General features: G+C 64.0%; 3 protein-coding genes across 3 annotated transcripts; 1 reads left to right on the top strand and 2 right to left on the bottom strand.

Annotated features, from left to right (window-relative positions):
* Window positions 1-43: 43 nt before the first annotated feature.
* Window positions 44-7,200, bottom strand: CHLRE_05g239300v5 (uncharacterized protein). The gene is made up of 8 exons (XM_043062338.1): window positions 6,590-7,200; window positions 5,617-6,079; window positions 4,975-5,394; window positions 4,602-4,811; window positions 4,142-4,312; window positions 3,618-3,989; window positions 1,773-3,281; window positions 44-1,518 (listed from the first exon to the last, which is right to left on the bottom strand). The coding sequence occupies exons 1-8, from the start codon at window positions 7,090-7,092 to the stop codon at window positions 1,426-1,428; spliced, it is 3,741 nt and encodes a 1,246-aa protein (XP_042924902.1). The 5' UTR covers window positions 7,093-7,200; the 3' UTR covers window positions 44-1,425.
* An 88-nt stretch (window positions 7,201-7,288) lies between these two features.
* Window positions 7,289-17,590, bottom strand: CHLRE_05g239250v5 (uncharacterized protein). Its single transcript, XM_043062337.1, has 19 exons — window positions 17,294-17,590; window positions 17,086-17,158; window positions 16,957-17,013; window positions 16,750-16,826; window positions 16,449-16,531; window positions 16,201-16,280; window positions 15,863-15,988; window positions 15,520-15,712; window positions 15,225-15,296; window positions 14,803-14,950; window positions 13,749-14,638; window positions 13,209-13,451; window positions 12,843-13,013; window positions 12,525-12,617; window positions 12,055-12,158; window positions 11,558-11,727; window positions 10,939-11,199; window positions 8,647-8,857; window positions 7,289-8,325 (listed from the first exon to the last, which is right to left on the bottom strand). Exons 1-19 carry the CDS (start codon window positions 17,383-17,385, stop codon window positions 8,221-8,223), a joined length of 3,249 nt encoding a protein of 1,082 aa, XP_042924901.1. The 5' UTR covers window positions 17,386-17,590; the 3' UTR covers window positions 7,289-8,220.
* Window positions 17,591-17,705: 115 nt separating this feature from the next.
* On the top strand, window positions 17,706-20,195 carry CHLRE_05g239200v5 (uncharacterized protein). Its single transcript, XM_001697661.2, has 5 exons — window positions 17,706-18,024; window positions 18,251-18,303; window positions 18,536-18,647; window positions 18,862-18,964; window positions 19,148-20,195. The coding sequence occupies exons 1-5, from the start codon at window positions 17,842-17,844 to the stop codon at window positions 19,201-19,203; spliced, it is 507 nt and encodes a 168-aa protein (XP_001697713.1). The 5' UTR covers window positions 17,706-17,841; the 3' UTR covers window positions 19,204-20,195.
* The last annotated feature ends 5,908 nt before the right edge of the window (window positions 20,196-26,103 follow it).

Genomic DNA, 26,103 nt, shown 5'->3' with positions numbered 1-26,103 from the left:
GTATACCAAGGCATGCGATACAATAATTGAATTAATGATCAAGACATGCTCCGCATTACAGTTGCATTCGAGCTTCGGGACATGAACTGAAGCTTGACCGCTGCGGTGTCGTCCGGCAGGGCAAAGCCTGGCGAAACAGGGGCTGCAGCAAACAATGGAATTGAGATACGGTATTTCGTTCGCGAAGGGTAGACAAAACCCCCGCGGCTTTCGTCAAGTTTGTCACCGAAACCGGTAAGCTCACACGACTTCATTCACATTCGCGATGAGAGTAGTTGGGGGCGCCCCTGTGAAAAATGTGTGCTCGTTCATTTAGTCTGACGCGCCCTTCCTGCTTCGGGCCCAGCGCCCCGCCTAGTTCGCCCAGGTTCGCCTCCATCGTGGACCTGCCGAGCGTGAGCGCGCCACAGCTTGAGCGATGACAGGGTGCTCGCCTGGCCTTGTACCCTGACCGCAACCACAATGGCGTTTTATAAGCGAGCGCTGTAATAGCCTCCATCATCCTCCCCCACAGGTACTCCCGTAATACGGATTACGCACGCACGCTCGTCACAAGCGTGTCACGGTGCCTCGTGACAAATGCAAAGCAAAGTTGCCATCTGTGACCCTGTGCTCCCGTCAGTATCATAATTCAACCCTGGCCACGAGGACTGTACTACTCCCGTTGTGCGTCAAGGCCGTGCAAGCTTAGGCTCTCACGCCCCCACCCACACTCGTAGAGCCCAAGATATCTGTTGGCCTGCCACGGTGCCTCAGTCCGCGTGTCCATGCTACTGTGCTACACACAGCTCATTACTTCAAGCAACTCCCCACCCCCCCCCCAATTAGCTGGCCCATCCACAGCTTTTGGCTCAGGCGACAACGGTGATGGGTACGGAGATGTACCGCACGTTTGGAAGCAGTCAAGCACCGTACGGACTACATGGACTAACTCTGCTCTGCCCCAGGCCTGACCCTTAGGTCAGTAGGGCGCGAGAAACGTTTAGGAAGCCAAACGCGTGTGCCCTTTCTACAAAAGGAACCCCTCCTGCACAAGCCAACCCGCAAGCAGTAACCAGTCATCTAGGGCAAACAACGGGTGCACACTCACACGCGGACACACATATGCATGATACTGCCAGCCAGCTCCTCCCAGTGCCATGAATGCAGTCTTCGTTAAGCAAGAATAATATGACCTAGCACAGATCTGGTAGCTTCAGGTTGACCCCACCACCATGCGTGTCCCGCCATTGCACGCTTGCGGTGAAACCTGCAGGCAGGCCATAGCCTGATGCAACCTCGTCGTGCAATAGCAACAGCGCGTTGTGCAACATCAATGCTTCCGCGAGACAATCACACAAGCCATGTCCGCTGCTCGTGGAGGGGCAGACATGCTCATAAAGCGCCCTGTTCGCGTGTTCCGCGATGCGATAAGAGCAAGTGTGTTCAGGGGACGTTGCTCACGCCGCTGCCGCCCTCCGCGGACGGCGCGCTTCCTTCCTCCTTGGCGCCTTGCTCCTTCGACTGCTGCATCAATGCCTGTACCGGGTACACACATGCATAGGGCATCTGTCAGCCACGAGCACACGCAGCCGCATACATCGCGCACACGGGCCCGTCACCACGTGTTCAGTATTTGCTCAGCCTTTGCTCAGCCACCGTGATGTGTAAGAGTATAATTATGTCACGTGCGCCCAGTCATCAGGGAAAGAGCCAGATAGGGGGGAGGGGTTACATTCATGATTAGTTAAGGAAGTGGTAGACGGGGGGGGGGGCGTGTCACGTGCGCTTACCGCTAGAAGCTGTTGGCGCAGCGCAGCCGCATCGTCCCCTGCATGGCCACCGCTGCCACCGCCACTGCCAGCGCGCCGCTCAGCACCACCCTCAGCAACGGTCTCGCCCCCGCCTCCACCCCCGCCTCCGCCCCCGCCTCCGCCCGCGCCCCCGCGGCCGGCGGCATCTGCCTCGGAGAGCCGACCGCCGTTCTGCGGCGGCTGCGACGGCAGACAGCTGCCGGGTCCTGGCGCCCGCGCGCCGCCGATGCCGCCGGGCGGCGTGCTGGTACCGCTGTTGCCGCCGCTGTTACCTCCCGAGCCGCCGCCGCCGCCGCCGCCGCCGCCGCCGCCGCCGCCGCCGCCACCGCCGCCGCCGCCACCGCCGGGCCGAGTCGACAGCTGGGCTCTGTACTGCTGCGCAAGCGCCGAGCGGCCCTCTGCTCCTCCAGCCGCAGCGCCGCCGGCGGCGCCGCCCTTGGCAGAGAGAGCCGCCATGTACGAAAGCAGCCGGCCGCCGCCGCCATTGCCACTGCCGCCACCACCGTTCGCACCAGCAGTACCACTGCCGGCAGCAGCAGCAGCAGCCGGTGAGCGGCTTGCATCGTCTGCTGGCGGCTCGGAGAGTCCGTGTGACGGACTGGCCTGTGGGCGGGAGCCGGGCGCAGCCGGCGCAGCTGCCGAGCGGTGAGGCTCAGCGCCGTCCTCCGTGGCCGGCGCCGCTGGTGCGGCAGCTGGGCCCGAGGGCTGCACATCCATCTCATCGTCATGACCGCCGCCACCACCGCCGCCACCGCTGCCGCCGCTACCGCCAGCGCCGCCGCCAGCATTGCCAGCGCCTGCCCCAGCTTTGGCATCAGCCGCCGCAGCAGGCGCAGCCGGGCTCGCTGACACGTCAGCCGGCCGCGTGGCCGGGTGCATGTGCTCCAACGGCTGCGGCTCCTGCTGAGAGTGGGGCGGGGCGCCTCGCTGGCCGGGCGGCTGAGGGTGCAACGGGGGCGTAGCAGTTGCCTGCCCATCCTTCCCGCCGCGCTCCATGTCCACATCACCAGGCCTCGCACCAGCACCCCCGCGGCCGTCGCCAGCATGCCGGCCGTTACCCGCCGCGCCATGCGAGGGCGGGGGGCCCGACGCCCGGTCCCCAGCGCCTCGCTCAACGCCGGCCTGCCGCTCGCCGTGCAATAGCGACGCCGGCAGCGGCGGCGGCGGCGCAGCGGCGCCCTCGGCGGCGGCGGTGCCGCCACCGCCGCCACCGCGCGCCGCCATCAGCCTTGCCTCTGCCGCCGCAACGCCCGACGCCTCTGCCACATCCGCCGCCGTCAGGGACACGCCGCGTCCCGACAGCCTCCGCTCCAGGCCACGCCCAGACAGGCTTCGGTCCACACCCGCGCCGCCGGCGACGGCGTCGGTCATGGCGACATCCTCGCCGTCGTCTCTGCCGCCGGGTCCGCCGCCGGGGCCTTGCTCCATGGCTTCCCGCACCATGGCCTTCATCTGCTGCACGTGCAGCAGCTTCTGCATCAGCCGCACCTGCGCAGCGCGGCCGCAGGGGAAGAAGCAGCAGGACAAGGAGGAGGAGGAGGAGGTGCAAGGTCAGGGCCCATCGTGGCATTGTGGTATTCTCGTTGCTGTATTCTAATTGTGGTATTCTCGTTGCTGTATTCTGATTCTGGTATTCTCGTTGCGGTGTCCTGGTTCGTCTCACTAACTGGATGCAGTCGCTGCAACCCAGTGTTGCGCACGACAGGCCTCGCCTCGCAACCTTCGGTCCAATGCGGCGACCACACGAACCTTGGCACGGCAGGTCCCGCACGCACACGACAGCGGTCATGCACACCAACCGCAACCCCGCACCGTCGCACGCACCTGCTTCAGCTCGAACATCAGCCGCTCCTCCTGAAGCAGCAACTTTCGTTCGATGGCAGCTAGGGAGGCCTGGACGTTGCGCCCGCCTGCGCCGCCTGCGCTGTCGCCACCATCGGCCGCCATTGCGCGCATCTCAGCCGCCATAGCCGACTGCAGCGAAAGCTGGCGGTCAGCGGACCCCAGGCCATTACCAGCAGACCCCGGGCCAGTGCCAGCGGACCCCGGGCCATTGCCAGCTGACCCCGGGCCATTACCAGCGGACCCCGGGCCGCCGCTGCCGAGGCCGCTCAGGCCAGCAAGCCCGAACACGCCGTCTGCAACGCCGCTGGTGACCCGACGCAGTGGCATGTGGGGCGAGGCGCCCGCATCGACCTGGGCCGAGGTAGCAGCACGGGCAGCGATTCAGCGGCACAAATTACATGGCATGGAGTGGCGCGTTTGGTAACAAACCGTACAGCACCGTGCACCCGTGTGTGCCAACCACCACATGTGGGCCGTACCCAACCACCACATGTGGGCCGTACCTGCATGCCGCTGCCGTCGCCGTGGCCAACTGCCGCCGCTGCGGCTCCGCCCCGCATGGCGGCGGCCGGGCCGGCCGCCACAGCCGCCGCCGCCGCCACGTCGGCCATAGTCAGATCGCGTGTACCAGGGTGCGACAGCTGTCGCTGCAGCGCACCCCGCGGCAGGTCGTCCTGCACGTGCAGCCGCAATCGGCGTACATGTGTTTCGTACACATGTGTCGAAAAAGTGTGTGTTCTGCAGCTCAGAACGGGTGCACCCCCGCAATCAGCCGGAGCCTGCATCATTCCAGGAGTCCGCTACACCACGCCGGCTACGGTACGGCGCCGCTGGACCCACACCAACCTGTTGGTCGCTCCGGCACGATGCTGTCGCCAGCCCACAAACCCAACACTACATCGCACCGCACAGCTCGGCACCACATCAAGCCGTCGGGCCCCACGACCCCGGACCCGCAATCACCTGTTGGTGCATGGACACGCGCCGCTGCGACGGCTCGTACGGTCCGTAGCGCGGCGCCGCCCCCGCCTGCGCCGGCAGCGGCCCCGGGCCGCCGGGGCCGCCGGGGCCGTCCATGCGGCTCCCAGCGCCGCCACGGCCTGCCCCGTGGCCCCTGAGGTCCTGGAGGATGGGCGCCCGGTCGCCGAGCTCCGTGGGAAGGGGCGCCCGGGCCTGTCGAGGAGAGAAGGACACAAAAGCAGGAGCTATGGACTACGAGCTACGAGTACCAAGAGGTAATGGCTTCGGAGGACACTAGGCCAGGCGAGGTGAAACAATCCAGGCGAGTGCCGAACACGAGCCCAGCTAAAGCCGTGACAAATCCTCACGACCTCACCTGTCCCTGCCCTTTCTGCTGCTGCTGCTGTTGCTGTTGCTGCTGGTGGATAGCCAGCATGTGCAGGAGCGAAACAACCGAGCCCGCGCGGTTGGCGCCCGGCGGCCCCTCCTCCGGCGCCTCCTCCACACCGCCACCTCCGCCTCCGCCTATGCGCGGCTGCCCATCCGAGCCAGGCCGGTTCGGCCCACCACCCGCCATCCGACTCGGTGAGCCGTAAAGGCCGCCGCCGGCCGTCCCGCCCACATGCTGGTGCTGGTGCTGGTGTTGGTGCTGCTGGTGGTTATGCTGTTGCTGGCGCCAACCCGCCGGTGAGCCCGGGTCGGAGCCGGTGTCGGAGTTGCCAAGAGGCGAGTGCGGCGGCGGCTGCGGGCGGCCTCCGGGCGCGCCGGCGGCGGCGGCAGCCGCTGCAGCGGCGGCCTGTTAGGGAGAGCGGGTGCAAGAGTGATGGCGGGAGGGGCACACTGAAGTACGGCGGCAATACGGCACATACCCAATCTGCATGGGCACACGCCACGGCCCGTGCCTCACATGCCACCGCATGCTCCCACCGATCCTTCCCCAACCGCGCCCGCCTCCATCCCAATACCACGCTCTCAGTACAGGTATGCCGTACCAAGCTTCCGCAGTCCGCAACCGTACCTGCATGATACGCGGCGCGCCGCCGGCGCCGCCTCCGGAGGTGCCCGGCAGAGACGGCTGGCGGTCCTGCCTCGTCAGCAGCCGCTCCCCCTGCCCCCCGCCCCCGTGTGCCCCGCCCGGCCCTGCTGCGTGCTGCCCGACCACCGTAGCCAGCTGCGCCGCAAGCCCCTCAGACAGAGGGCCGAACACGCCCACAGCGCCGCCGCGGCCGCCACCGCCGCCGCCGGCTCCGCCTGGCGCGCCGGCGGGGCTCGGCGGCTGCCGCGCGCCAGGGCCCGCTGGCCCCAGCGCCCCCGCGTCCCGCAGCAGCGCCAGCTGCTGCAGCTGCTGCAGCTGTTGAAGCTGCAGCTGTTGGTGCTGCTGCTGCTGCATGTGCATGCGTTTGGCTGAGGGCGGCGTGTCGCCACTGCCGGGCCCCGCGCCGTCCAGGCCAATGGCGCCGCCGCTGCGGTCTCCACGCGGCCTGCGTTGAAGAGCACGAGGTAGCAAATGATGAGCGCGTGTCGTTGCTTCCAAGGTGCAATAGGGCTGCCGTTAGTGATTCGGGTGATAATGCGTCCAAATGGGTGCGCGGGCGTGGCTGCATGTTGAGAGCGAGTTCGTGTACGGCACGACACGACGAACGCCTGGCGCGATGTGCACCAGCCAGTCAATAATACTTGCACGAGCGCAGGTGTGCAGCGTGTCCCCTGTGGTGACTAACTTTACGGCATGACGTCCACACAGGTGACTACTCGCGTAATTAGCTAATCCGTTCGACTTGGGAGCCCGATTGTAGGAGGGTTCTGAGTTACGCTGGACGAGCTGTAAACCCTTCGGTTGAACGCCGCCGCGCGAATACGGCTTGCTGCGTGCCACCACGTCGCCGGGCCTTGGCATCCATTCGTTCGCATACGGCCCCAAAACCGTGCCACACAACGAATCCAACCTTTCCCCTCCCTGCCCCGTCACAAGCCAAAACCCCAAGCCTCACCAGCCGTTACCCGGCGCCGACCCAGCTAGCGCCGCCGCCAGCTCGCCTTGGCGCCAGGCATCCACGGCTGCCAGCTGTTGCTGCTGCAGCTGCCATTGCATTGCCTCTGCTGCGGCTGCCGCCAACTGGTGCCCATCCCCCGAGCGGAAGGAGGGGAGGGGCCGTCCCCCAGCGGCCAGCGGCGCCTGGCCGCCTGCCAGGTCCGCGTCAGTAAAGGGCTTGCGCTTCTTGCCCGTCAAGCTATTACCCCGTGATTCAGCATGGGCAATCGAAGCCGCAGCACCGCTGCTTGGCCGCGAGCTCGGCCCGATTGCACGGGTATCTGCGTGCTCTGCGTGTTGACCACGATCGGCACCTGATCCACCCGCTGCAATTTGCCTCAGGGTTAGCAGAGACTCCAGTGCCTCACGCTCTGCATCCTCGGGAGCGCCTCGACCTCCAATCCTTGCGCCAGCCCCAGAAGGACCTTCTCGCTTCACAGAAACCAGCGGCTGTTCAGCCATTTGTAGAAGGGACGAAGACGCTCGCGCGGGGCTCTTCAAGTCCTCGGCTTGCCTAATACACCGAGTGCAGGCTCCGGAGCAGCTCTGCCTCACCGAGCTTACGACTCCATACTACAGAAATTGACTGAGTCTACAGAGAACAACGGGAGCGAACAAGTGGAGCGACTGGTGTGTGGCGAACTGTGTCCTGGGAGGAGTTAACTGATGGTGGCTTAATCAGACGGATGTGCTTGCAATATACACGGCGTTGTCCTCACAAATGGTCAGCGAGTGCTGCAAATCGAGGAGCAGCGAGGCAGTCCAAGTAAACTCCAAAAGTGACCGCAACCTGTGCTCGATTTGCAACTTTGCAAGTACTCAAAGTACATTCACCTATTGAAGAGGAACGGAACTATGCCAATGCTCCCAAGACGCGCGACCGATTGGAAATTGAGCTGGCAGACCGTTGAGCCGGCACCCATGCTGCACAGCGCCCCTGCGCCCGGCAGTGCGGTGCGGTGACAGATTGCTCTTCGCCACGCAGTCCGTACGTCTGAGCTTGATTTCAGCATCATTCGGCGTACGTAGGCCAGCCCTTGGGCATACCGCTCCGTGCCATCAGAAAATCCACGCCATCCCCGAGTGCAACACGTACGGTTGGAGCGGAGCGTATGCCTTCTATGCCTAAACTCGTAGGGTACCAAGCCCCCGTCCCGGGTGTCTGCTGCTTTCGTGGCGAAAGACGGACGCTGCTTGCCTGTCTGGAGCGGCGATGGCTAAATGACCATCCACCAAAACACTGTGACTGTCGTCGAGGCAGCCTCAGGCACGACAAGAGCCCCGCCTTGCATCACGCTTGGCGAAGCTCCACGAGCTGGGCACGCCTCCCCCCTGCGTCAAACACAACTCGCACACCCTAGTCATTACACTAGCCCCGCAGCGGACAAACGATTCTAGCTACGGTACGGCAGGGCGCTTCCACTCATAAATACCACCTCCGGGTTGCCCGCCTGCCCGACCGGCCGTCCTCACGCGCTTGGCAGCCCCGCCTACATGCCCGATGGGCTCCGGAGCCGGGTCGACCGTGATGTCCGTCATGCCACGGCGTTGGCATACCGCATGTACGGTATGCAGCGTAGGTATGCAGCTTTAGATGGCGTTGACAATGCGGCTGCGGTAGCGCTCGATGTTGTTCTTGGTCAGCACGGTGAGCGCCTCAGCCTTGAGCGACTTCTTGGTGAAGGGGCAGCGGCCCTGGGGGTCAGGAGTGGCAGGCAGGCAGGCAGGCAGGCAGGCAGGCAGTCAGGACACACAGCAGGGGGCGGAGGGGCGCTAGGCACGGAGAGAGCTGCCAGGGGCTCGATGTGGGTCGGCGGCGCGCTGACCCGCTGTGCACGCCCTGGTCACCGCACGCGGTCCCCTGCTCCCCAGCTCCTTTCCCCGCCTGCGCTCCTGCAGCTCCCGCGCGCCCGCTGAATCCCTAGTTCAAGCAAGAGCAGAGGGTGATGAGAAGCAAAGTCCGCACAGCCGTACAGCCGCGCAGCCGCACAGCGGCACAGCCGCACGGTGGCGCACCTGCTCCGCCAGCACGGCCCTCCATGTGGCCAGTCCCATGACGTGGCCAAAGGGGCTGATGGCGGGGTTGACCACCGGCTCCAGTGTGATGGGGTCCAGGAAGCCGGGCAGCGGGTTGGTGGCGTTCACCTCCGCCAGCAGCGCCGCCGCGTCCTCGCCCGCGTCCTCGCGCCGCTTGCGGTAGCGCTCCGCGCGGCTGACAGCCGACCAGCTGCGGGTGAGGAGTGGGGTTGGAGTGAGGAGTGGGGATGCATTCATGGGTGAGGAGTTGGGTTGCATTCATGGTTAGCTAAGGAGGAGCGGGTGAGGAGTGGGGTTGCATTCACGGTTAGCTAAGGAGGAGCGGGTGAGGAGTGGGGGCGGGGGGTTACATTCATGATTAGTTAAGGAAGTGGTAGACGGTACAGGGGGGGGGTACGAACTAAACCTCCAGACCCCATGTCCCAAAACCTCCCGACCCCCCCTCCGGACCGACCGACCGACCCCCACCACCGTGCAACCCCTCAAAACCCCCTCAAAACCCTTTGGTTTTTAGCCAGGTCGGTGTCAATCGACTGCTCTCGGCGAGCTCTACAATTGTATACCTCCGGTTCAGCTGGAGGCACAACTTGACTGGCAGCCATGCCACACATGTCCATGTGTCCATGGCCGACCACCGACCCTTCTGTCAGACTACCGGGGCGTGCACTTAAGCTGACAATTGCGCTGTACATATGATGTTTGGGATTGTGTGCCGAAAGAGATTGGTCGACTTTCTCCCGGGATCATGTGAAGAATCCCGGGATTCATGTCACGCTCGATGGCCGGCGGCAGCCTTGTCGCCATGACCCACACGAAGCCTTGGCCGTTACACGTTAGCATCAGATCGCATAGTCTCCATGACACCAGTGAGAGACGCTCGAGTGGGGCTCTACGCTACTACGATGCCGATGTGGACGGACATGCGGCCGCTTTCCAGAGGCCAAACGTTCTGCAAATGCTTTGGTATGCGCATGCTAACGTGTGCAAGTACTTGTGCTAATGGGCGGAGCGTTTAGAGGGGCGTTTAGGGTGCAGAGACGAAATCTGGCAGTCCCACCCACATCCACGTGACGAAACCTTGGGGACCCCCAACCCCGACGACCGACCCTGAACTTTGAGGGCCCATAACTTTGCAATTACTACCCTGATTGAAACTCTGAAAGTGGATTTGGAGTCCTCTCGTCAAGCTCTTTCGTTTTAGAACATGGGGCCTTTCCCAGTCGAAACTACCCCCCCCCCCCTGGACGGTAGACCATCTTGCGGAACATGAAGCGTTACCGACGATGTCGACCAGCTCCTGGCTCCAGCTCGAGCTCCAGCTCCAGCGCGTAGACCCTCCGAAGTAGTGTTCCCGTTTGATATAAAGCTGCTGCATAGCCTGACACGACCTAAGTTCGCGGCGGCACGGCGACACTACTACGCGCGACTAGTCGCGATCTACGGACGCTCGCTGCCCTAATAGCTTTCCTACATACTCCGGCGTGTACTCACCTGCGGCGTGGCATTGGAACCCACGCCGCGTGACGTCCAGACATCCATGCATAGCAAGAAACGGGAGGGATGGAGGAAGGGGGAAGGAGGTTGGGGAGAGGGCGGTGGTCAGATGAACAGGGGTAAAGGGGAATGCGATTGGGGAAGGGTTTGGGGGAGGGTAGGGGAAGGAGGAGGGCGCAATTGACGGGAGGTTTGCAAGTCACGTAACGTTGAAGCTTGCCGCGCGCAAACATGCTAGGGTCGCAGCTGTTGGAGCGTGAAAATGTTTACAGGCTACGTTGGCGAGTTCATCGCACAGCAAGAACAGAGTCGAGTCCGTAACGGCGGAAGCTGGGCGGAGCACAGGCGCATTTGCACGTTGCCCTGGCATGCGCTCTCGCACCCAGGGAGATGCCATGCTCTCAGGAACTATATGTTCAGACGATGTGCAACTGCGATTTCGAAGAAGCGTGTTGGCCCGACGTTGGACTACATAGCGCGTTTCAACTCGAGTACAACCTGCCGTGCTGATAACCGGTTTCTTCGCGGCGAGCAATATCTCAGTCCTCGTTTGCGGAGGCGCGTGCCCGGACAAATAACGCCGCGACGCAGGATGAGGCAGTTGAGTCACCGAAACGCGATGAGAAATTCGCCCGCTGTTGGGTTGCACACGTGTGCCGCCTGCAGCCCCTACCCCGAGCTCGGCGCAGCAAGTCCCCCTGCCCTATGGGCCATGGCTCGCCGGCAGCCCCCCCTGCAGGCCCACACCAATGGAACGCATCCAACACGCGCGCTCACCGGTTGCCGGCGTAGGTCTCCTCGGGGTCCTCATCGCCGTTGGCGCCCTCCGGCTCGTCCTCCTCCTCCACCGCACCGCTGCCCCGCCGCCCCGCGCGCTTTCCCCGACCGCCGCCGCCGCCCGTGCTGTTGCGCGGAGCGCGGGGCGCCTTGGCCGGCGCTGCGCCGCCCTCGCCGCCGGCTGCAGCCGTGCCCGTGGCCCGCGCGCGGGCGGGGCCCGGCTGGCCGCCCCGCGCCGCCTCGCGGTCCATCTTGCCGTCCCTGCAGGCGGGGTGCCGAACCCTAGTGAGCCCATCTGTTCAGGGCCATCGCTGTGTGCGCATGGACCCGCGCACTGTCGGAATACACACTGCATGGGCCGGTGAAGCATGTGCCGGTGAATACCCCAGGAACAACAAGGCGTTGAGTTCAGTTGCACGTACCCGCCCCCTCCCCCCGTTACCCCTTTCCCAACATAAACTGCATCAACCGCATCCCTCCCACTACACCTCCCGGCCCCTTCCGCCCCCCTCGCGACCCCCCGCTCGCCCCCGCCCCCGCCCCCGCCGCCCGCCCCCCTCCCGCATCCTCCTCTCCAATTCATTCCACCTTACCCCACCCCTCTCCACCCCGCACGCACCAGTACACGGCGCACAGGCGCTCCGGGTCCAGTGCCTCAATAGAGGCGCAGATGTCGGGCTGGTTGAGTCCAAAGTACTCGGGCCCCGCGATGGCGGTCTTGGGCGGCGGCGGCAGCTGCTCGCCGGCGGCACGGCGGCCCTCGATCTCGGCGTTGATACGCTTGAGCACCTGGGGGTGGAGAGGGGCGTGACGAAGAGACGTGGGCGCGGGGGCGCGAGTGCGTGGGGGTGGGGCGGGTGGGTGCACGGAAAGGTGAGGAAGGTGTGCGAGATTGGAGGACGGTGCCAGGCGAGGTAAGGAAGCAAAGCGCTTCCGGTCGTGTGCGTCCCGTCAACGTCTCATAGTTCGCTTCTTAGCCCCCAGCTCTTAGGGACGCTCGAACGTGACAACACCTCCCCGTTGGGTGAGCTTTTTGATGATGATGGGCTTTTCCATTGGGCCCGGCCACATAACCCTGCCTGCCTCGCTCGCAAATCCCAGCTTGAGCAAACTCACCGCCGTCCAGCAGCCAGTGCAGCTCTTGGCCACCAGCGGCTCGTCCGGCCGGTCCGCGGCCGTAACCACGTAGGTGGGCTGAGGCCAGTACTGCCCGCCCTCGCCTGCGGGTGGGCAGTCGCGGCGAGAGTGGTCGCGGCGAGAGTGTTCATCGTGAGAGTGTTCACGGCGAGAGTGGTCACAGCGGGATTGGTTACGGCGAGAGTGGTCGCAGCGGAATTGGTCACGGCGAGAGTGGTCGCGGCTACGGTTGCGGTAGGGTCATGGAGGCGGGGCGTGCATGTTAACTCTTAAGCCTGGTCCAGTTCTGAGTGCGCGCCGACGCCCCTCCCCAAACAGTGACAGGCTTCGAGTCGCATGCCCGCCACTGCTTTTGCTACTTATCCTGCTGCTGCCGCGGCTGCCACTGCTGCTGCTGCTGCTGGTTGTTGTGCCGTACGGCAGCTGCTGCCAGCTGCCTGCGCGCTCACCGAGGATCTCGCAGGTATGCACCGTGAGGGCGTCCAGGTCCACGGAGGAGCGGAACGAAGTGCTGGCCTTGAAGCCGGCGGGGAAGATGTAGCCTGCAGGCGTGCGGCGCACACGAGTACCCCCGAACAGCGCAGCGGGTGGGGGTTTTACTTATTGCCGAGGTGTCCAAGGCCAGGCCGGAAGCACAGACCGGGCCCACAAGCAGACGGCTACACGACCCGCTCCTCCCCGCATGCAAACCGCGTCTGCACCCAGCAAAAATCTCTCCCCAAACCCGCATCCCTTTACACGTAGCAGCCACACACGCTGGCACGCACCCGCGTTGAACCAGCCCTGCCGTGGCACCAGCTTGCCAACCGCCAGCAGCTCGGCGCGCTTGACGCCCTTCTGCTTCACTCGACCGCGGCAGGTGTGGCCGCTGGCGCTGATGGCGCCGCCGCCCGCCGCGCCCGCCGCACCGGCCTTTGAGGCGGCGGCAGCGCGACCGCCTGCGTGCGGGCAGGGCCGATGGGTTGTGGCGGCAACGCTAAAGACATCAATGTTCATGGCGGTAGGGGCGTTGCTGGGAGGTGTGCATCCGCACAAGCAGTGCCAGATGAATTGAGGTGCGATGCGCTGCATGGTCCTACGCCGTAATTGCATATTGCGCAGCCCGAGCCGATCGCGCAGGACCAACAGCTTACCTCTCCCGCCCGCCTTCTTGCCCTTGGCGGCGGCCCGGCCGCGGCCATTCGCCGCCCCCTCGTCCTCCGTCTCCGTCGCCTCGCTGTCATGCGCCGCTTCCGCACCCGCCGCGTCCCGGCCGGACGTCCCCACCTCCGCAGCCGCCGGCACCGCCGTCTCGACTGGTGCCGCTGCCGGCGCGGCTTGGGCAGTCACCGGCGCCGCTGCGCGACCGCGCTTGCGGGCGGGTTGCCGACCGCCGCCTGCGTTGCCGCAGTGCACGGCGCACACACACACACACCCAAGGCTAGTTAGATGGGCGTAACAGGTGCTTCGGGTAAGTATGGTCTCGGTCGGCTGCGGTAAGTATACTCTGAAGGTAATCCGCGACCGTAACTCTGCATCACATACACTGTCCTACGGGTAATGTCTTCCTTGTGCTCTTCAACACACACCTGGTCACGCATGTGCTGCATTTGACTGGTCAAGTGCCCGTGCTGCCCTGACATCAGGCTTTCGCCGCATGAAAGAACCAGCTAAGCTGTCTTGTGATCACTCACCTCCCCGGCGCTTGCGGCCGCCGCCCTCCAGGAAATCATCATCGCTCGCCTCGTCGTCCACAAAGTCATCATCGCTCTCACTCGAAGAGCCAGCCGCCGCCGCAGCCAGCACCGCCGCCGCCACGCCGGCACGACCCGCACGTCCGCCGACGGCGGCGGCGCAAGCCGACGCCGCGGCGGCGCCGCGCGCCTCCGCCTCAATCTCAGCTTCAAAGTCGGAGCCGTCTGTGGCGGTCTCAGCGTCCGACTGCGAGCCGCTCGCAATGGGGTCCTCCCCAAAGCCGCTGTCAGCGGAGCCGGAGCGCGCAGCGCGGCGGGCGCTGGCGAGGAACAGCGCCGTCTCCGCCGCGGCGCGGCGGGCGCGGCTGCCGCGGCCGGTGGGCGCCGCAGCGGGAGCGGGTGCGGGCACCGCCTGCGGCGGCTCCCGCTTAGCCTCCTCCTGCTGCGGGGCTGCAGCAACAGCCTCGGGCTTGGCGGCGGCCGGGGCGCTGGTGGCGCAGGCGGCGAGCGCCTTGGCGGCGGCCGCCGCTGCAACGGCGGCGGCGCCGGTCTGCTGCAGCGACGCTGCCTGCTTGGCACCGCTGCGGGTGACGGTGAATGGGCCGGACAGCTGCAGGTGCTGCCGCGGGCTGCTCACCTCCTCGCCCTCAGCCGCGCCGGCGCCTGCCATCGCCAGGCCGGTTGCCGCGTTGGGGGCACAGCCGCCGCCGCCGACGGGCGTCGGCGCCGCAGCCCCGTTGATGCCGGCGGCGGCACCGGCGGCCGCCTCCTGGCCGGCTGCGCCGCCCTGGTCTGCGCCGGAGCCGGCATTGCGGAGGGCGTTCCATTCGGTGGTGGCGACGGACTGGACGCCGCCGTTGGGCGTCTCCGCGACCAGTCGGTACTGGAATCTGCAAGGCCAGGGGGCGAGGTTGGCGGATACACTTGTGCCAACGGCTTGCGAGCACAAACGACACATCCCTCCATTCATGTGCCGCCGCGCTGCATTTGCCATTCTTTTGCAGTTTTGCTTTGCTGCGTCGGAGCTTGCGCCCGCGCCCATCTGGCTACTCACCGGGGCGATGGGCCAGGTACGCCCTCGCCCTCGGGCTCGCCCTCCTGCTGCCCGTCCTGCTGCTGCCGGCCCTGGCGCGCAGCAGGTGGCGGGCTCAGCACGGGCAGCATGACGTCATCCTCGTACTGCGGCTCGTTGTCCGACAGGTCTGTGGTGGTTGGGAAACGGTGGCAGCGGCCGCACGGGTGGTTAGGTCACGGCAGGAGGCAGTGTCATGGTAAAGCGGTGCTGGCGGAGAAGTGCTGGCAAGCGGAGAAGACATGCAAGCAAGTGAAGAGAGATGCATGCTGTTGAGCTATGGGGCATGTCATTCTCCAAGACAGGCACACGCCACGCAAAATGCAGACCGCCATCCTGACGCCAACGGTCGAGTAAGCCAGGGCACGCTCGCTTGAGCGCATACGCACCCCCGACCGGCTGACCTGCCGAGTTGGGCTCAGCCTCCTCCGCATCCGCATCGTCGCCATCCTCGCTCTCGCAATCGCCCTCGGCGCCTGCGCCAGCAGTGGGGCGCAACAACCTTAGGTCTGAGAAGTCGCCCGACCTGCCGGCGGTGGTGCTCCTCGCATGACAGCGCCCCCCATGATGGGACCAATTTGCAACGCTCGGCAGATTCACCCTCGCTTTGGGAATGGTGAGAAACCCCGTCCCCCCAAAACAAACCTGTCCACTTAGCAAAAATGGCTGTACAACAAGGTCTTTGGTGTTGCCACTCACCCTCAGGCGCCTGCTCTCCCTCAGCGTCAGCCATGTCCACGTCGGCACCCTCAGCCGCGAGCTGCTGCTCCGCCGCCGCCGCAGCTGCGGCCTGCGCCTCCTCGTGCTGCTGCGCCTCCTCCTCCGCGGCGGCAGCAGCCTTCGCCGCAGCGGCGTCGGCGTCCGCCTTGGCCGCCCGCCCGCCCCGCCGTCCCTGCAACCATAAGTAAGATCGCCCTTGTTCACGCCGTACTTAGGGCCGTTGGCACCACGGACACACTCCACGTCACCGTAACAATCGGCAACGGCACGACCCCTGTCCTGCCGTGCCTTGCCATCTCCGCACTCAAGGCCCCACGCGCACCTGGCCGCTGCCTCCGGCGCCGCCGGCTGCCGCGGTGGCGGTGGCGGTCCGCTGCTGGCGCTCCATGGCGCTCAGTTGGTGCGGGCCCAGCCGCGCCTTGAAGCGGCCGATGAACACAGCTCCCACCTAGGAGGAAGAAGGTGTTTCGTGAGTGTGAGGTCAAAAGCGGTGCGGCAACATGTTTGGGGGAAAGCGCCGGAAGCGTCAAGTCCAGGCGCTGTGGACGAGACTTGTATGTGAAGCGTCCGGGCATGGTTGCACACTGGCATGCACATGCGCACCCCACACGTACATTGACACAAACACACGTTGTGCCCACCCACATGGCGCCGACGTACCTGGTTGGGGTCGACCTTCTTGGGCCGCGGCCCTACCGGCGCGCGGGTGGTGGTCCGGGGCCGCCGCGCCTGCTCGGGGGCTACAAGGCAACACCGCACCGCACAACAAGCAGGCGGGTTACACGCCGCCTGTAGGCCACTGCGGGTTTGCACACTGTACATTTGCTGTCATCATCGTCCTGATTTCTCAGCGCGTCACATGAAGTACAAGCGCCCCGCCCCCTTTGCTCTGCCGCAGACGGACGCACCTGGCGCCTCCTCCACGGCTCCGGTGCACGCCCGCCGCAGGAAGGCGGGGTCCGAGCTGATGCGCACCGCCGCATCCTCCTCCCTGGACACGCAGGCAAACACGGTCCGGGGCGTATGACTGGCACAATTGGCACAGAAGCATGCAGGGCGCGTTCCCACACATGCTGTACGCCATACACTATACATGGGCATTGCAGGTGGCCGTTTGCGTTGCAGGTAAGCGTGCTGACGGCGCTAGTGCAGGCTTGTGGCCAAGTCGCATCGTCGCGCTGTAGCTTGGGACGGTATCTTGGTGCTTACTTCCAGTGGCAGAGCTCTAGCGCGCGGGTGGCGGCTTCTTCATCCAGGTCTGGGCAAACCTCCTGGAGCTCCCGGACCTGAAAACGCAATGTCAGAAGTGTTTCAGGGCAAGCAACACGTATTCGCCAAGTGGGCAAGGGAGAGGGGTGCTGAGCGCGGGCGGAGAGAAGCACACGGGATAAGCAGGCAGGCCCGCGCGTGCCGCACCTTGCGCTGCTTTTCGCGGCGCTCATACTCCTGGAACATCTTGCGCTGCAGGTCAACCTGCAGGGGGCAGTGTACTCGGTGTTGCTATCCTGCACCTTAGGCTCAAGCAGGCGGTGCGCACAGGCTCACCCGCTGCTGAATGATAGACTGCTCATCTTCAGTGAGCTGGCGCTCGTCGAGTTGCCGGAAGAGATTGTCCGTCCTGTGACAGCAAAGCGCGCAACGTCAGGTCGAAGGTTCGGTCAAAGGACCTTGCAACCAAGGCCTCGGACAGAACCTAGCGCGCTTGCCGATGGAGCGGCCCCCGGCCTCCAATCTCGCAATACTGTATGATTACCTGCGGCGCTCGATGCATGTGTCTCCCTCCTGAAACAAGTCGACAAGGTTCATAGGCGCTTGCGCCTCGGACGCGCCAGACTCGTGCGACATCCTTCCAAGGCACCGGAGTCCAGGAGAACGTTATATCCGCTAGTACTTTGCTGTATGAATGCCCGGTGCCATGAAGGACTCGCGCGCTGCCGCCCTGGTTTAAGTGCCTTGAGTTCTTGCTGCCTTTGGCTGTCGGGGCGTGCGATAAATAGAAGCGGTCCACTAGGGAAAGTCGTTTAGACGCCTGTTAATGTGGGTGCGGATTCGGCGGGCCACTCGGAGCCCCGTTCAAAAATCATTTGCAATTCTGCATGGGGCCATCGGCCTCATCGCGGCTAAGAGTCAGAGAGCTTTCGGTTTTTCACTTTGCATCATTTCATCATTAATAATCTGCGCTACTTATTAAAGCAATCTGCCTTACCTTAGCTCGGCCTACGCGAACTTTGTTGGGCCTTATATTGCGCACCTAGCTTACACGTTCTCATTCCCTGTAACCAAGACACTAGTTTGTTAGCTATGGCAGCCAAGGGAAAGCAACAATGGGACTTCCTGAAGGCAGATGCAAATACGCCAGCCTCACCGGCTCACTATTACGAGCCGCTCAATGCAAAGAAGGAGGGCGAATTCAAGCCGGGGTGGAACACAAAGCGCCGGGGGCCCGCTTGGGAAGCTGAGCGGCAGGCGGCTATCATGACCAAGGTGGGTTGGCGAAGGGTCTGCGGGCCCGCGGTAACCCGGCGACGGCGTGTCTGAGGAGGCCCTCGGTTCCTGAACACTGTCCTTCTACTCTGAGCGAGCTTGTATTGAGCCACGCATGCGTGCATGACAAGCCCAGCGAGCGTGGGGAGCAGTTGGCTAGCCGCGCACGACCTCCCTGTCCCCCGCCCGCGGCATTGAAGGAACCATGCTCCACCTGCTAACGCAGGAGCAAAAGAACATCGGCTGTGTAGCGCTCCGAAGCGAGCGGTTAAATAATGCGTAAGTCAGAGCTTGAGAACGTGTTGATAATGTCCCCTGACGTTTACCGAGGACGTGTTGCTTGGGGCTTGCGTTCGTGCGCAGCCTAGAGAGCTCTTGACAATGGCTCTTCGTCTTGCGGTCTGTCACCGGGCCCACATGACTGTGTCACGGTAGCCCCGTACCGCATCCAGGTTAGGCATAATCCGCAAGCCTCTACGGTAACCCTCGTACTGCCGCTTCTTAACTGCAGGCAGCAGCAAAGCGGGTTCAACCCCATCGCCCACACGGAGCGGGCAGCGGACGGCAGCTGGGTGCCGGCCACAAACGCTTGGATGCACCAAAAAGTGGGCGTCAAGCAGCAGGTATGGGGCTCAAGTTGCATCGGATACATTGAATGCAGCTTGACCTGGTGAACAGAAGCGGGCAGCTTATCAAATGAGGGCGCGGGTGATGCCGTTCCTGGCATGCCTCACCAGGCAATCCCAAGGCTTACGCCCTTGCCCGGTGGTTTTGCTCTTTCCATCTCCCCACGGCTCACTTCTCCCCTAACCACGTGTTGCTTTCGACTTGCCTCAGGACCCTCGGGCTGCGGCGGCTGACACACTAAAGCATCAAGCAGAGGGCGCGTCACGCGCCGCGGCGATTGCCGAGATGCGGAAAGAGCGGATCGCCGCTGGAGGTACGGATGTGATGCGGGTATATTGCAGGGATTCGATAGTCGTGATCCGGGGCCCTTGTGTCAACAGTTGCGGGTCAGGAGCCGGACAGGCGCCGGTGCGTCTGGAGCTGCAATTGCGGCCCTCGTCACACTTGCATACCGTACCTGCATGTGCCAACACGTGAGGTGGGTTTGTCCTTGCAGGTGCCTCGCGGCCAGCGGCGGGAGGAGGCGTGAAGGACGCGCTCACGTGGGGCTGAGCCCAACAACCTCCTACCGGACTGTGATGTGTCAGCGTGTTGTCGTCTGGTTGGGCTGCCCGTTATGCGGCTGTATGTCCGCGTCAGCGGATGTGTTGGAAGGGAAACACGGAGTCTTGGGGGGTTGGTTGCGAGGTGAGCAGTGCGCGGTATGAATGGGCAGAGAAACCAGGCTCACGACGGACTGGCCCACGACGAAAAGCCGGTGTCAGGCGCCATGCCTTGTGTTGTGCTGCAGGAACTCAATGCTCCCCTGGCGTTCGTCATTCATATGGCTATTGTACAATTTGAGAGGTATTGGATTCATGCAAGCATGTGCGATCCATGCAAGCATGTGCGTGGGCACAGGAACCACTATTGAGCGCGGTTAAGGAATGGCAGGAGGTCACCTGTACACATAGCGTGTGGCTGATGCAAGGAGGTGTGGGACTCGAAGGCTGGGCGCCTACCACGTGCAGGTTTGCAGGCCGTTTTTTTACGGTTCCGTTTTGTGTGCTGCTGAAGCGCTGAGGATTGGTATCAGCGACGACGTGCTGTGATTCAGACTTCGGACACAGCAGGTCTCTGCTCAGAGGCGGCGTACAGTGGGGGTAACGTTAGCGTGCGCTAGCGATTCGGGCACATTGCTGAGTACGCTTGCGACCTGCCAGGTCAGATTGCGGACGTCTGGGCAGCCGGTATGTTTCCGCGTCAGATCAGACCCAACGGCCAAGCAAGTGCGCCGACAGCATGTGCGCGCGAACGCGCTTATGTACGGGCGATGTGCCAGGACGATTGGAGCTGGCCGGTGGGGCAAAAGACACTGGCCGAGCCTGCGGTCAGATGCGGTGCAGGCAGTAGTCGTCCAATGTAACGGCATCACTAAATGACGAGTGTTGCGGAACTAATGCGTACGCAGACCAGAGCGGAAGGCGGAGTGGGCTTGCAGGCGGCACGAGAGTAGGCAGTCAGTAGCGCAAGTTGCGAATTCACATGTTACCTCGTAACCGACGGTAAACGCTGTGGACGGTCGCGCCCATGGCTGGCTGACGGAAGGCGGCTGCTGTATTGGGATGGCTGGGCTGGACGACGGCGGCCGGGCTGGCGTTGCTTGGGACTACCAGAAAGGATGCGCCCGAAACCAACCTGGAGAATACCAGCGCCACCGGTGCCCAGCACGACATCTATGGGAGGGAGGGAGGGACAGGAGGCGTGATGCACTGCAGCGTAGAAGCTATGGCGCAAGGCGTGAGGCAAGCAACGTCAACCCCAAAGCAACCGCGAGGACATGGTGCGCGAGCCGGGCTGCGGGCGGTGGCTGTGCGCTGCGTGGGGTGGCTAAACGAAGAACACTAAGTACGGAGAAGTGATGGATGCGGTTAAATGAGCAAGTGCGCCGGGCGGCCGAGGAAGTAACGACAGCGCGATCGCTGCATGCTGGCTCATCCCGGTCGCACGCATTGGCGCGTGCGGTGCATGCCGTGCGACACCAGGAAGCCACAAGCAGTAAACACAAACGAAACCTCCGAAGGGGCGGCAAGGGACGCAAGCAAACGCAGACAATGAGGCAAGGGTGCAAACAGCAGGCAGGTGACGGGTGCGGACCGCATTGCGGTTCCCCACACCCGTCATGAAACTGGCAGCCGCACGGGGCGGTGCGTTTCTGGGGTGTGCATGCGCGGGCTAGGGGCACTGCAAGCAAGGCACACGGAACTCGACACACTGAAGCCCGTATCGGATCGGCCGGTATCGCCGGTATCGTCATCTCCAGAGGGCTGTGTATGGGTTGGGAGGCCGCCGCCGCGCACGCCCGCCCGCACTTGTTATGCCTCCCTCCACGGAGCAACACGCACAGCACAGTTGATTGACTCTTGCAGTCAGTGAGGCTGGCGGTTGATGAGGGCGAGGGCAGCAATGTGGTTCGACAGCGTGCCTGTGACTCATCAGCAAGTCTTGAGAGCAAGACTCGTGGCAATGCTGCCGTGACGTCTGAGCGAGCTGCAAAAGCTAGAGCCCAGGTTTTCCTTGATTGGGGTCCGGCGGCCATGGGTATGCCCGCCGGTGTCAGCAGATCCCGCAAGGATACAGGGGGCATTTGCACGGGGCAGTTGGCTACCCTGCCGCACACGCACGACGCGTTGACACGCCCGAGGCAAGTGGCACTGTCACTGCTGGCACTGCCCCTCCCACTGGCCTATCCAATGAGCTCATGACTACACGTGCGCGTTGCCCTGGGCAGAGGGTCCGCGTTTACTGTAGTACATGATTCACATGGTCATCTGGTCCACTCAGCAGTTGGTCCTTAACTCCGACACCTGTTTTGAAATTTTGGGCCATAAGGCGCCAACTACAGGACCGTAGTGTGCGCATGACTGTTGCTCCATCCATCGGTCCACCACCTGGGCCTCACGGGAGCCAAGTAGGGGTCAAGGTCACCGCGACTCTTTCCGCATATCGCGCCCTCGAGTCTGGCACTCGACCCGCCCTTGACTCGAGCGACCCCCCGTAAAACACGCGGTGCCGCGCCGCATCTGCGCATGTTGCTCAGCTTCTGCCTTGTTTATAATTGTCTCATCACCTCAACTTTCCCTGCCATCTACTTTCCCGAACACCTTCGAGCACCTTTTTCGCAGCGACGGCAGCAGCAGCAGCGACGGCAGCAGCAGCGACGGCAACAGCAGCGACGGCAGCAGCGACAGCGACGGCAGCAGCAGCAGCGACGGCAGCAGCAGCAGCGACGGCAACAGCAGCGACGGCAACAGCAGCGACGGCAACAGCAGCGACGGCAGCAGCGACAGCGACGGCAGCAGCTACCTTGACGGACCGGGAAGAGCGCCAGGGAACAATCCGGTTCCTGGCGTGGTTGCTGCTGGCCAGGCGCTTGCGCAATACACACCGGATGCCCTCAAGGCCATGCGCGTTGTAGCCGTGGACCCGGGCTGCGTCAATTACCTGGTGGCCTGCGTCGACTACCTGGCCGACTTCAGCTCGCACAGCCACCAGCACCCTGCGCACGCCGTACGGCTGTGGGCCGGCCCGAGAGACATCCCAGAGGCCGAGCGTCAGCAATTGATGGCGCAAGGCCCTACCCGGCCTCTGCGAGAGCGGCGCAGGGAGCGGGCAAAGCGCCGGCGGCGGCAGCGGCGGCTTCGTGGGGTCGGCGGGCGCGCTAATGTGTGGCGGAAGCGCCAGCGGGGGCAGTCGAGGGGGCGCGGGAGGCGAGGGTGTGCCCGTGGGCGGTGGCGGCGAAAGCCGCGCGGTTGGCGCGGCCGCCGTTCGCGGAAGCAGAGGCATGCATGCGGCGACCAAGCGGCGCAGGGAGCAGCGCAAGTGCTACGCGCGTGTGTCTGGTGCTGGTTACCGCAAGCGCACTGGCCAATCAGAGCGCCAGCGTTGGCAGGAGGCGCGTCTGCAGGAGCAGCCAGCGCTCCAGCGGTGGCAGGCCGGGATCCCAAGTGCGCGGGTGGCGTATGCAGCTGACCACACACGCCGCATTCAGTACCTATACGGCGGCAGCGGTGGGATAGGGCTGTGGCAGCTCCTGCGCCATTACCGGCAGTGGGGCCAGCGGCGGTGGCGCTTGACTGTTTACATTCGCAGCCAGAAGGTGCGCGTTGGTTGCTAACTCCGTCTGTCCCAGGTTGCATGCGTGCCCTGTACAGCTCATGCAAACAACTCACCGCACAACGTCATGCCCGTCCAGGTCCTCGAGCAAACGGCGCAGCAGCTGGCTGGGGGAAGGCCCAAGGAGGAGGTCATCGTCGGCTGGGGCAACGCCAACACTGGCCACGGCGGCTGCGTCAGCAGGTCAGGCAGGGGCTCTGGTCCTTGGCTCACTCAGCCACTCACTCACCCGGCCACTCGCTCAGCAACGCACTCACTCACCCACCTTCACTCACCCACTCACCTTCACCCACTCACTCACTTACTTCGCAATTCAGGTCAGGCAGGGGCCCAAACCGGGCGCTGCTGCGTCTGCTGGTGGACAAGTACGCCCACCTGGTGGTCTACGTGGACGAGTACTACACCAGCCAGGTACGCTGTGATCTTCACAAAGCAATGCGCACAACGCTCAATGCACACGTACCTTACCTGGCGCAAACCTATCTCTGTGTCTGAGCAGGTGTGTGCGAAGTGCGGACGGCGCCTGCTTGGTAACGGGCAGCGCTGCCTGGAAGTTGTGATTCCGTTTGGTGGCTCGCGTGCCCGCGACGTCCAAGTGTGCCAGCACTGCGGGACTGTGTGGGTAAGTGGGATGGCAGGTTTGGGGCGGCAGGTCGGTTTGGAGATGATGACACGGGATGACACGGGATGACACAGGGCGGTTTGGAGATGATACGGGGTGACACACGGGATGACACACGCCCTGTTTGCATGTTGAACTGCAGGGCCGCGACGCCAACTCGGCTACAAACATGCGGCACGCGCTGATGGAGACGCTGCTTGGCAAACCGCGGCCTGCAGCCCTGCGACCTGCTGGCGGCGGTGGCGGTGCAGGGCCTGGCGGCGGCGGTGGCGGTGGCGGTGGCGGTGGCGGCGGTGCAGGGCCTGGAGACGGCGGTGGCGGCGGCGGTGGCACCGCGCCTACCGGCGGCAACAGCAGCGGCCACGGCGTTAGTTGGGCCCGGTGGTGGTGGCGGCACGGGCGGCCCTGGGCCCAGCAGCAGTGGCGGCGCGCATGTTCGGAGCAGAGGGGGCAGGCAAGGCCACGTGGAGGAGGACAGCGCGGCGCCGCCTTCAAAGCGGCGCCGGCGCGCAGGTTGAGACCTGCCGGTGTTGTCTGGTTAGCGACCTGTGCTGACGAGGATGGCGTAGCGGGCAGTCAGCTGCAGCGGCAAGGGTGTTGAGGGGTTTTCCTTGCTGTCTGGTTGGCCTGCTGCCTGCTGCACTAGTGCTTGATAGCTGGGCGCGACTGGGCACATATGGCGGGCGGTGCCTGTACAAACCGACCCCGGCTATGTCCGGGAGATGAGGCTAGTATCGGAACCTTCGGCCTCAGACGGAGGACGTGGCGTGGCGGCACAGCCCACTTTTCCCTTGCGAGGGAGAGCCACCTTTTCTTGTCGCTCCCTTGGCCGCCGCTACATATTCTTTTGCTTTTCATGCACATTTGCTATCCGTTCTGACGTCTGCCTGCACCTGAAACCCCTCTGGCCGTCACCTCCCGTGGTCCGCCTCCCCCCTCCCCTGGCCCTGCACGCTTTTCTTCGAAGCTCGATAGTTGGTTCAGGACAGGGGAGGCCTCCCCTGCACGCGACCATGATGCCTGGAACCCCTCCGGAGACGTGTCGACTTCCCGCAACCGGCACTGCACGAGGCACCTGAGCTCCGCTCCTGGCAGCCGCGGGGCGAAGCCAGACAGCGCCTGTAGCAAGCGGTGCAGCGTGTGTGACAACAGCAGCCGCCGCGCCCTAGCCCACTGCAGCCGCCGTGCCGTTGCTGCTGCAGGCGCTGCTGCCTTCCTGCCACCGCCGCTGCTGCCGCTGCCGCCGCATTTGGGGCGCATCCGGGGCGGAACCTGCCATGGCATGTAATGCAAGCGCACCCAGGTCTGTTGAGTCTGTGCAGAAGCAGCCGACGGCACCCGCACCCGCCCACAGCACTAAGGTTAAAACCAGTGCCACCAGCATCGTCAGCACCACGCGCCCAGCGCTACGGCCACCTCCGCCGCCTCTGCCACCATCTCCAGTATCGAAAATGGTGCAGTGCGGAGTGGGCGAGCTGAGCTATGAGTGGGCCATCGTCCGGATTGGTCCCCGAGGATTGGTCCCCGTCGCTGCCCGTTCCGAGCTCGACTCCCCGCAAAAGCGTTCCCCGTTCCCACACCAATCTCTGCCATACACGCATTCTGAGCTTTGCGACCAGTTACACTGCTCAACAAGCTACTAGCTACACCAAGCTTGGAATATGGCCGCACGCTGCATTGCGCTGGTTGGGCTGACTTTTGTCGGCATCATCGTTGCTGCTACAGCTGGAGTTGGGCATGGCCATGCTTTAACTGTGTGCCCCCTCGGGCACGATGGCCATGACGTTGTGCGTGGGGACTGGTCCGCGCTGGCCCGAGAGTTGGGATCGGTAAGAGAGCATTTCCACTTGGCGTAATTAGGTTTGAATGGGCTCGTTTGGAGCACCTGGCCCTGTTCTCCGGTCGGCCACACTGGGGCACCCTGTTTCCAGCTCAGTTTAGGCAGTGGCCAATGCTTATAATCTTTAGCAAAGAACCAAATGGATTGCATACTTGGTTCACGAACGCCATTCAAACATGTAGTTAGGCCAGTTCGACAGTTCACGGAATCACCCTCTACTGCGCTGTGTCCAATGCATGCAGAGCATATTGCATTCGTCAGCATGGGGACCGCTCTTCTGGGCGATAGCTGTCATGGTCGCGGCCTGGCATCTACGGCTCGGCGTGGTGCAAGGAGCTGTGCACCTGCGGCTTGGTGTGGTGGAAGGAGCTGTGCATCTGCGGCGCGGGGTGGAGGTGGGAAGCGACAAGCTACGCCTCGGGATGGAGGTGGGAAGTGAGAATCTGCGGCGCGGGATGGACCAGCTGGGCCAGCACGTGGAGGCTGGCTTGGGCCGTGTTGGTGGAGGCTTGGGTTTTGGAGCCGTTGATGCCGGGGTTTTGCGGCTACTCCGCAGCCGCAGCAGGCAGCAGGGCTAACGTGCCGCCAGGAGTGAGTACCGCGCGGCGACCTCTCGCAGTGCCGCAGCGCTTTGGTTTTCCGTGTGGGTGGAACTTGGGCAGGCGTTGTGAGGCATATTCAGGGACAGAGCAGCGAGCGCGGCTTCCATACCCGCACGGGGCCTTTCGGTTTGGGTGCATCGCCAGTTGTGTATGTCCATGTGCAATGAGCGCTGGAAGCTGAGTTAGGATGTTGGAAGTCAACGCACACCGCGGACAGCGACATGTATGGGTTG

The sequence above is a fragment of the Chlamydomonas reinhardtii genome, chromosome 5 (assembly GCF_000002595.2).
Source record: "Chlamydomonas reinhardtii strain CC-503 cw92 mt+ chromosome 5, whole genome shotgun sequence".
Lineage (NCBI taxonomy): Eukaryota > Viridiplantae > Chlorophyta > Chlorophyceae > Chlamydomonadales > Chlamydomonadaceae > Chlamydomonas > Chlamydomonas reinhardtii.
The sequence above is the reverse complement of the archived record's forward strand: the minus strand, read 5'-3'. Positions and strand labels throughout refer to the sequence as shown.

Coding starts and splice junctions, on each gene's coding strand:
- CHLRE_05g239300v5 (XM_043062338.1), bottom strand. CDS start 7,092: ATGGCTGAACAGCCGCTGGTTTCTGTGAAGCGAGAAGGTCCTTCTGGG. Junction 3,990..4,141: donor GCGACGGCAGCGGCATGCAG/GTACGGCCCACA, acceptor ACCTCGGCCCAG/GTCGATGCGGGCGCCTCGCC. Junction 3,282..3,617: donor TGATGTTCGAGCTGAAGCAG/GTGCGTGCGACG, acceptor CGCGCTGCGCAG/GTGCGGCTGATGCAGAAGCT.
- CHLRE_05g239250v5 (XM_043062337.1), bottom strand. CDS start 17,385: ATGTCGCACGAGTCTGGCGCGTCCGAGGCGCAAGCGCCTATGAACCTT. Junction 17,159..17,293: donor ACATGCATCGAGCGCCGCAG/GTAATCATACAG, acceptor TTGCTGTCACAG/GACGGACAATCTCTTCCGGC. Junction 12,159..12,524: donor GCATACCTGCGAGATCCTCG/GTGAGCGCGCAG, acceptor GCCCACCCGCAG/GCGAGGGCGGGCAGTACTGG.
- CHLRE_05g239200v5 (XM_001697661.2), top strand. CDS start 17,842: ATGGCAGCCAAGGGAAAGCAACAATGGGACTTCCTGAAGGCAGATGCA. Junction 18,304..18,535: donor AGCGAGCGGTTAAATAATGC/GTAAGTCAGAGC, acceptor TCTTAACTGCAG/GCAGCAGCAAAGCGGGTTCA. Junction 18,648..18,861: donor AAGTGGGCGTCAAGCAGCAG/GTATGGGGCTCA, acceptor GACTTGCCTCAG/GACCCTCGGGCTGCGGCGGC.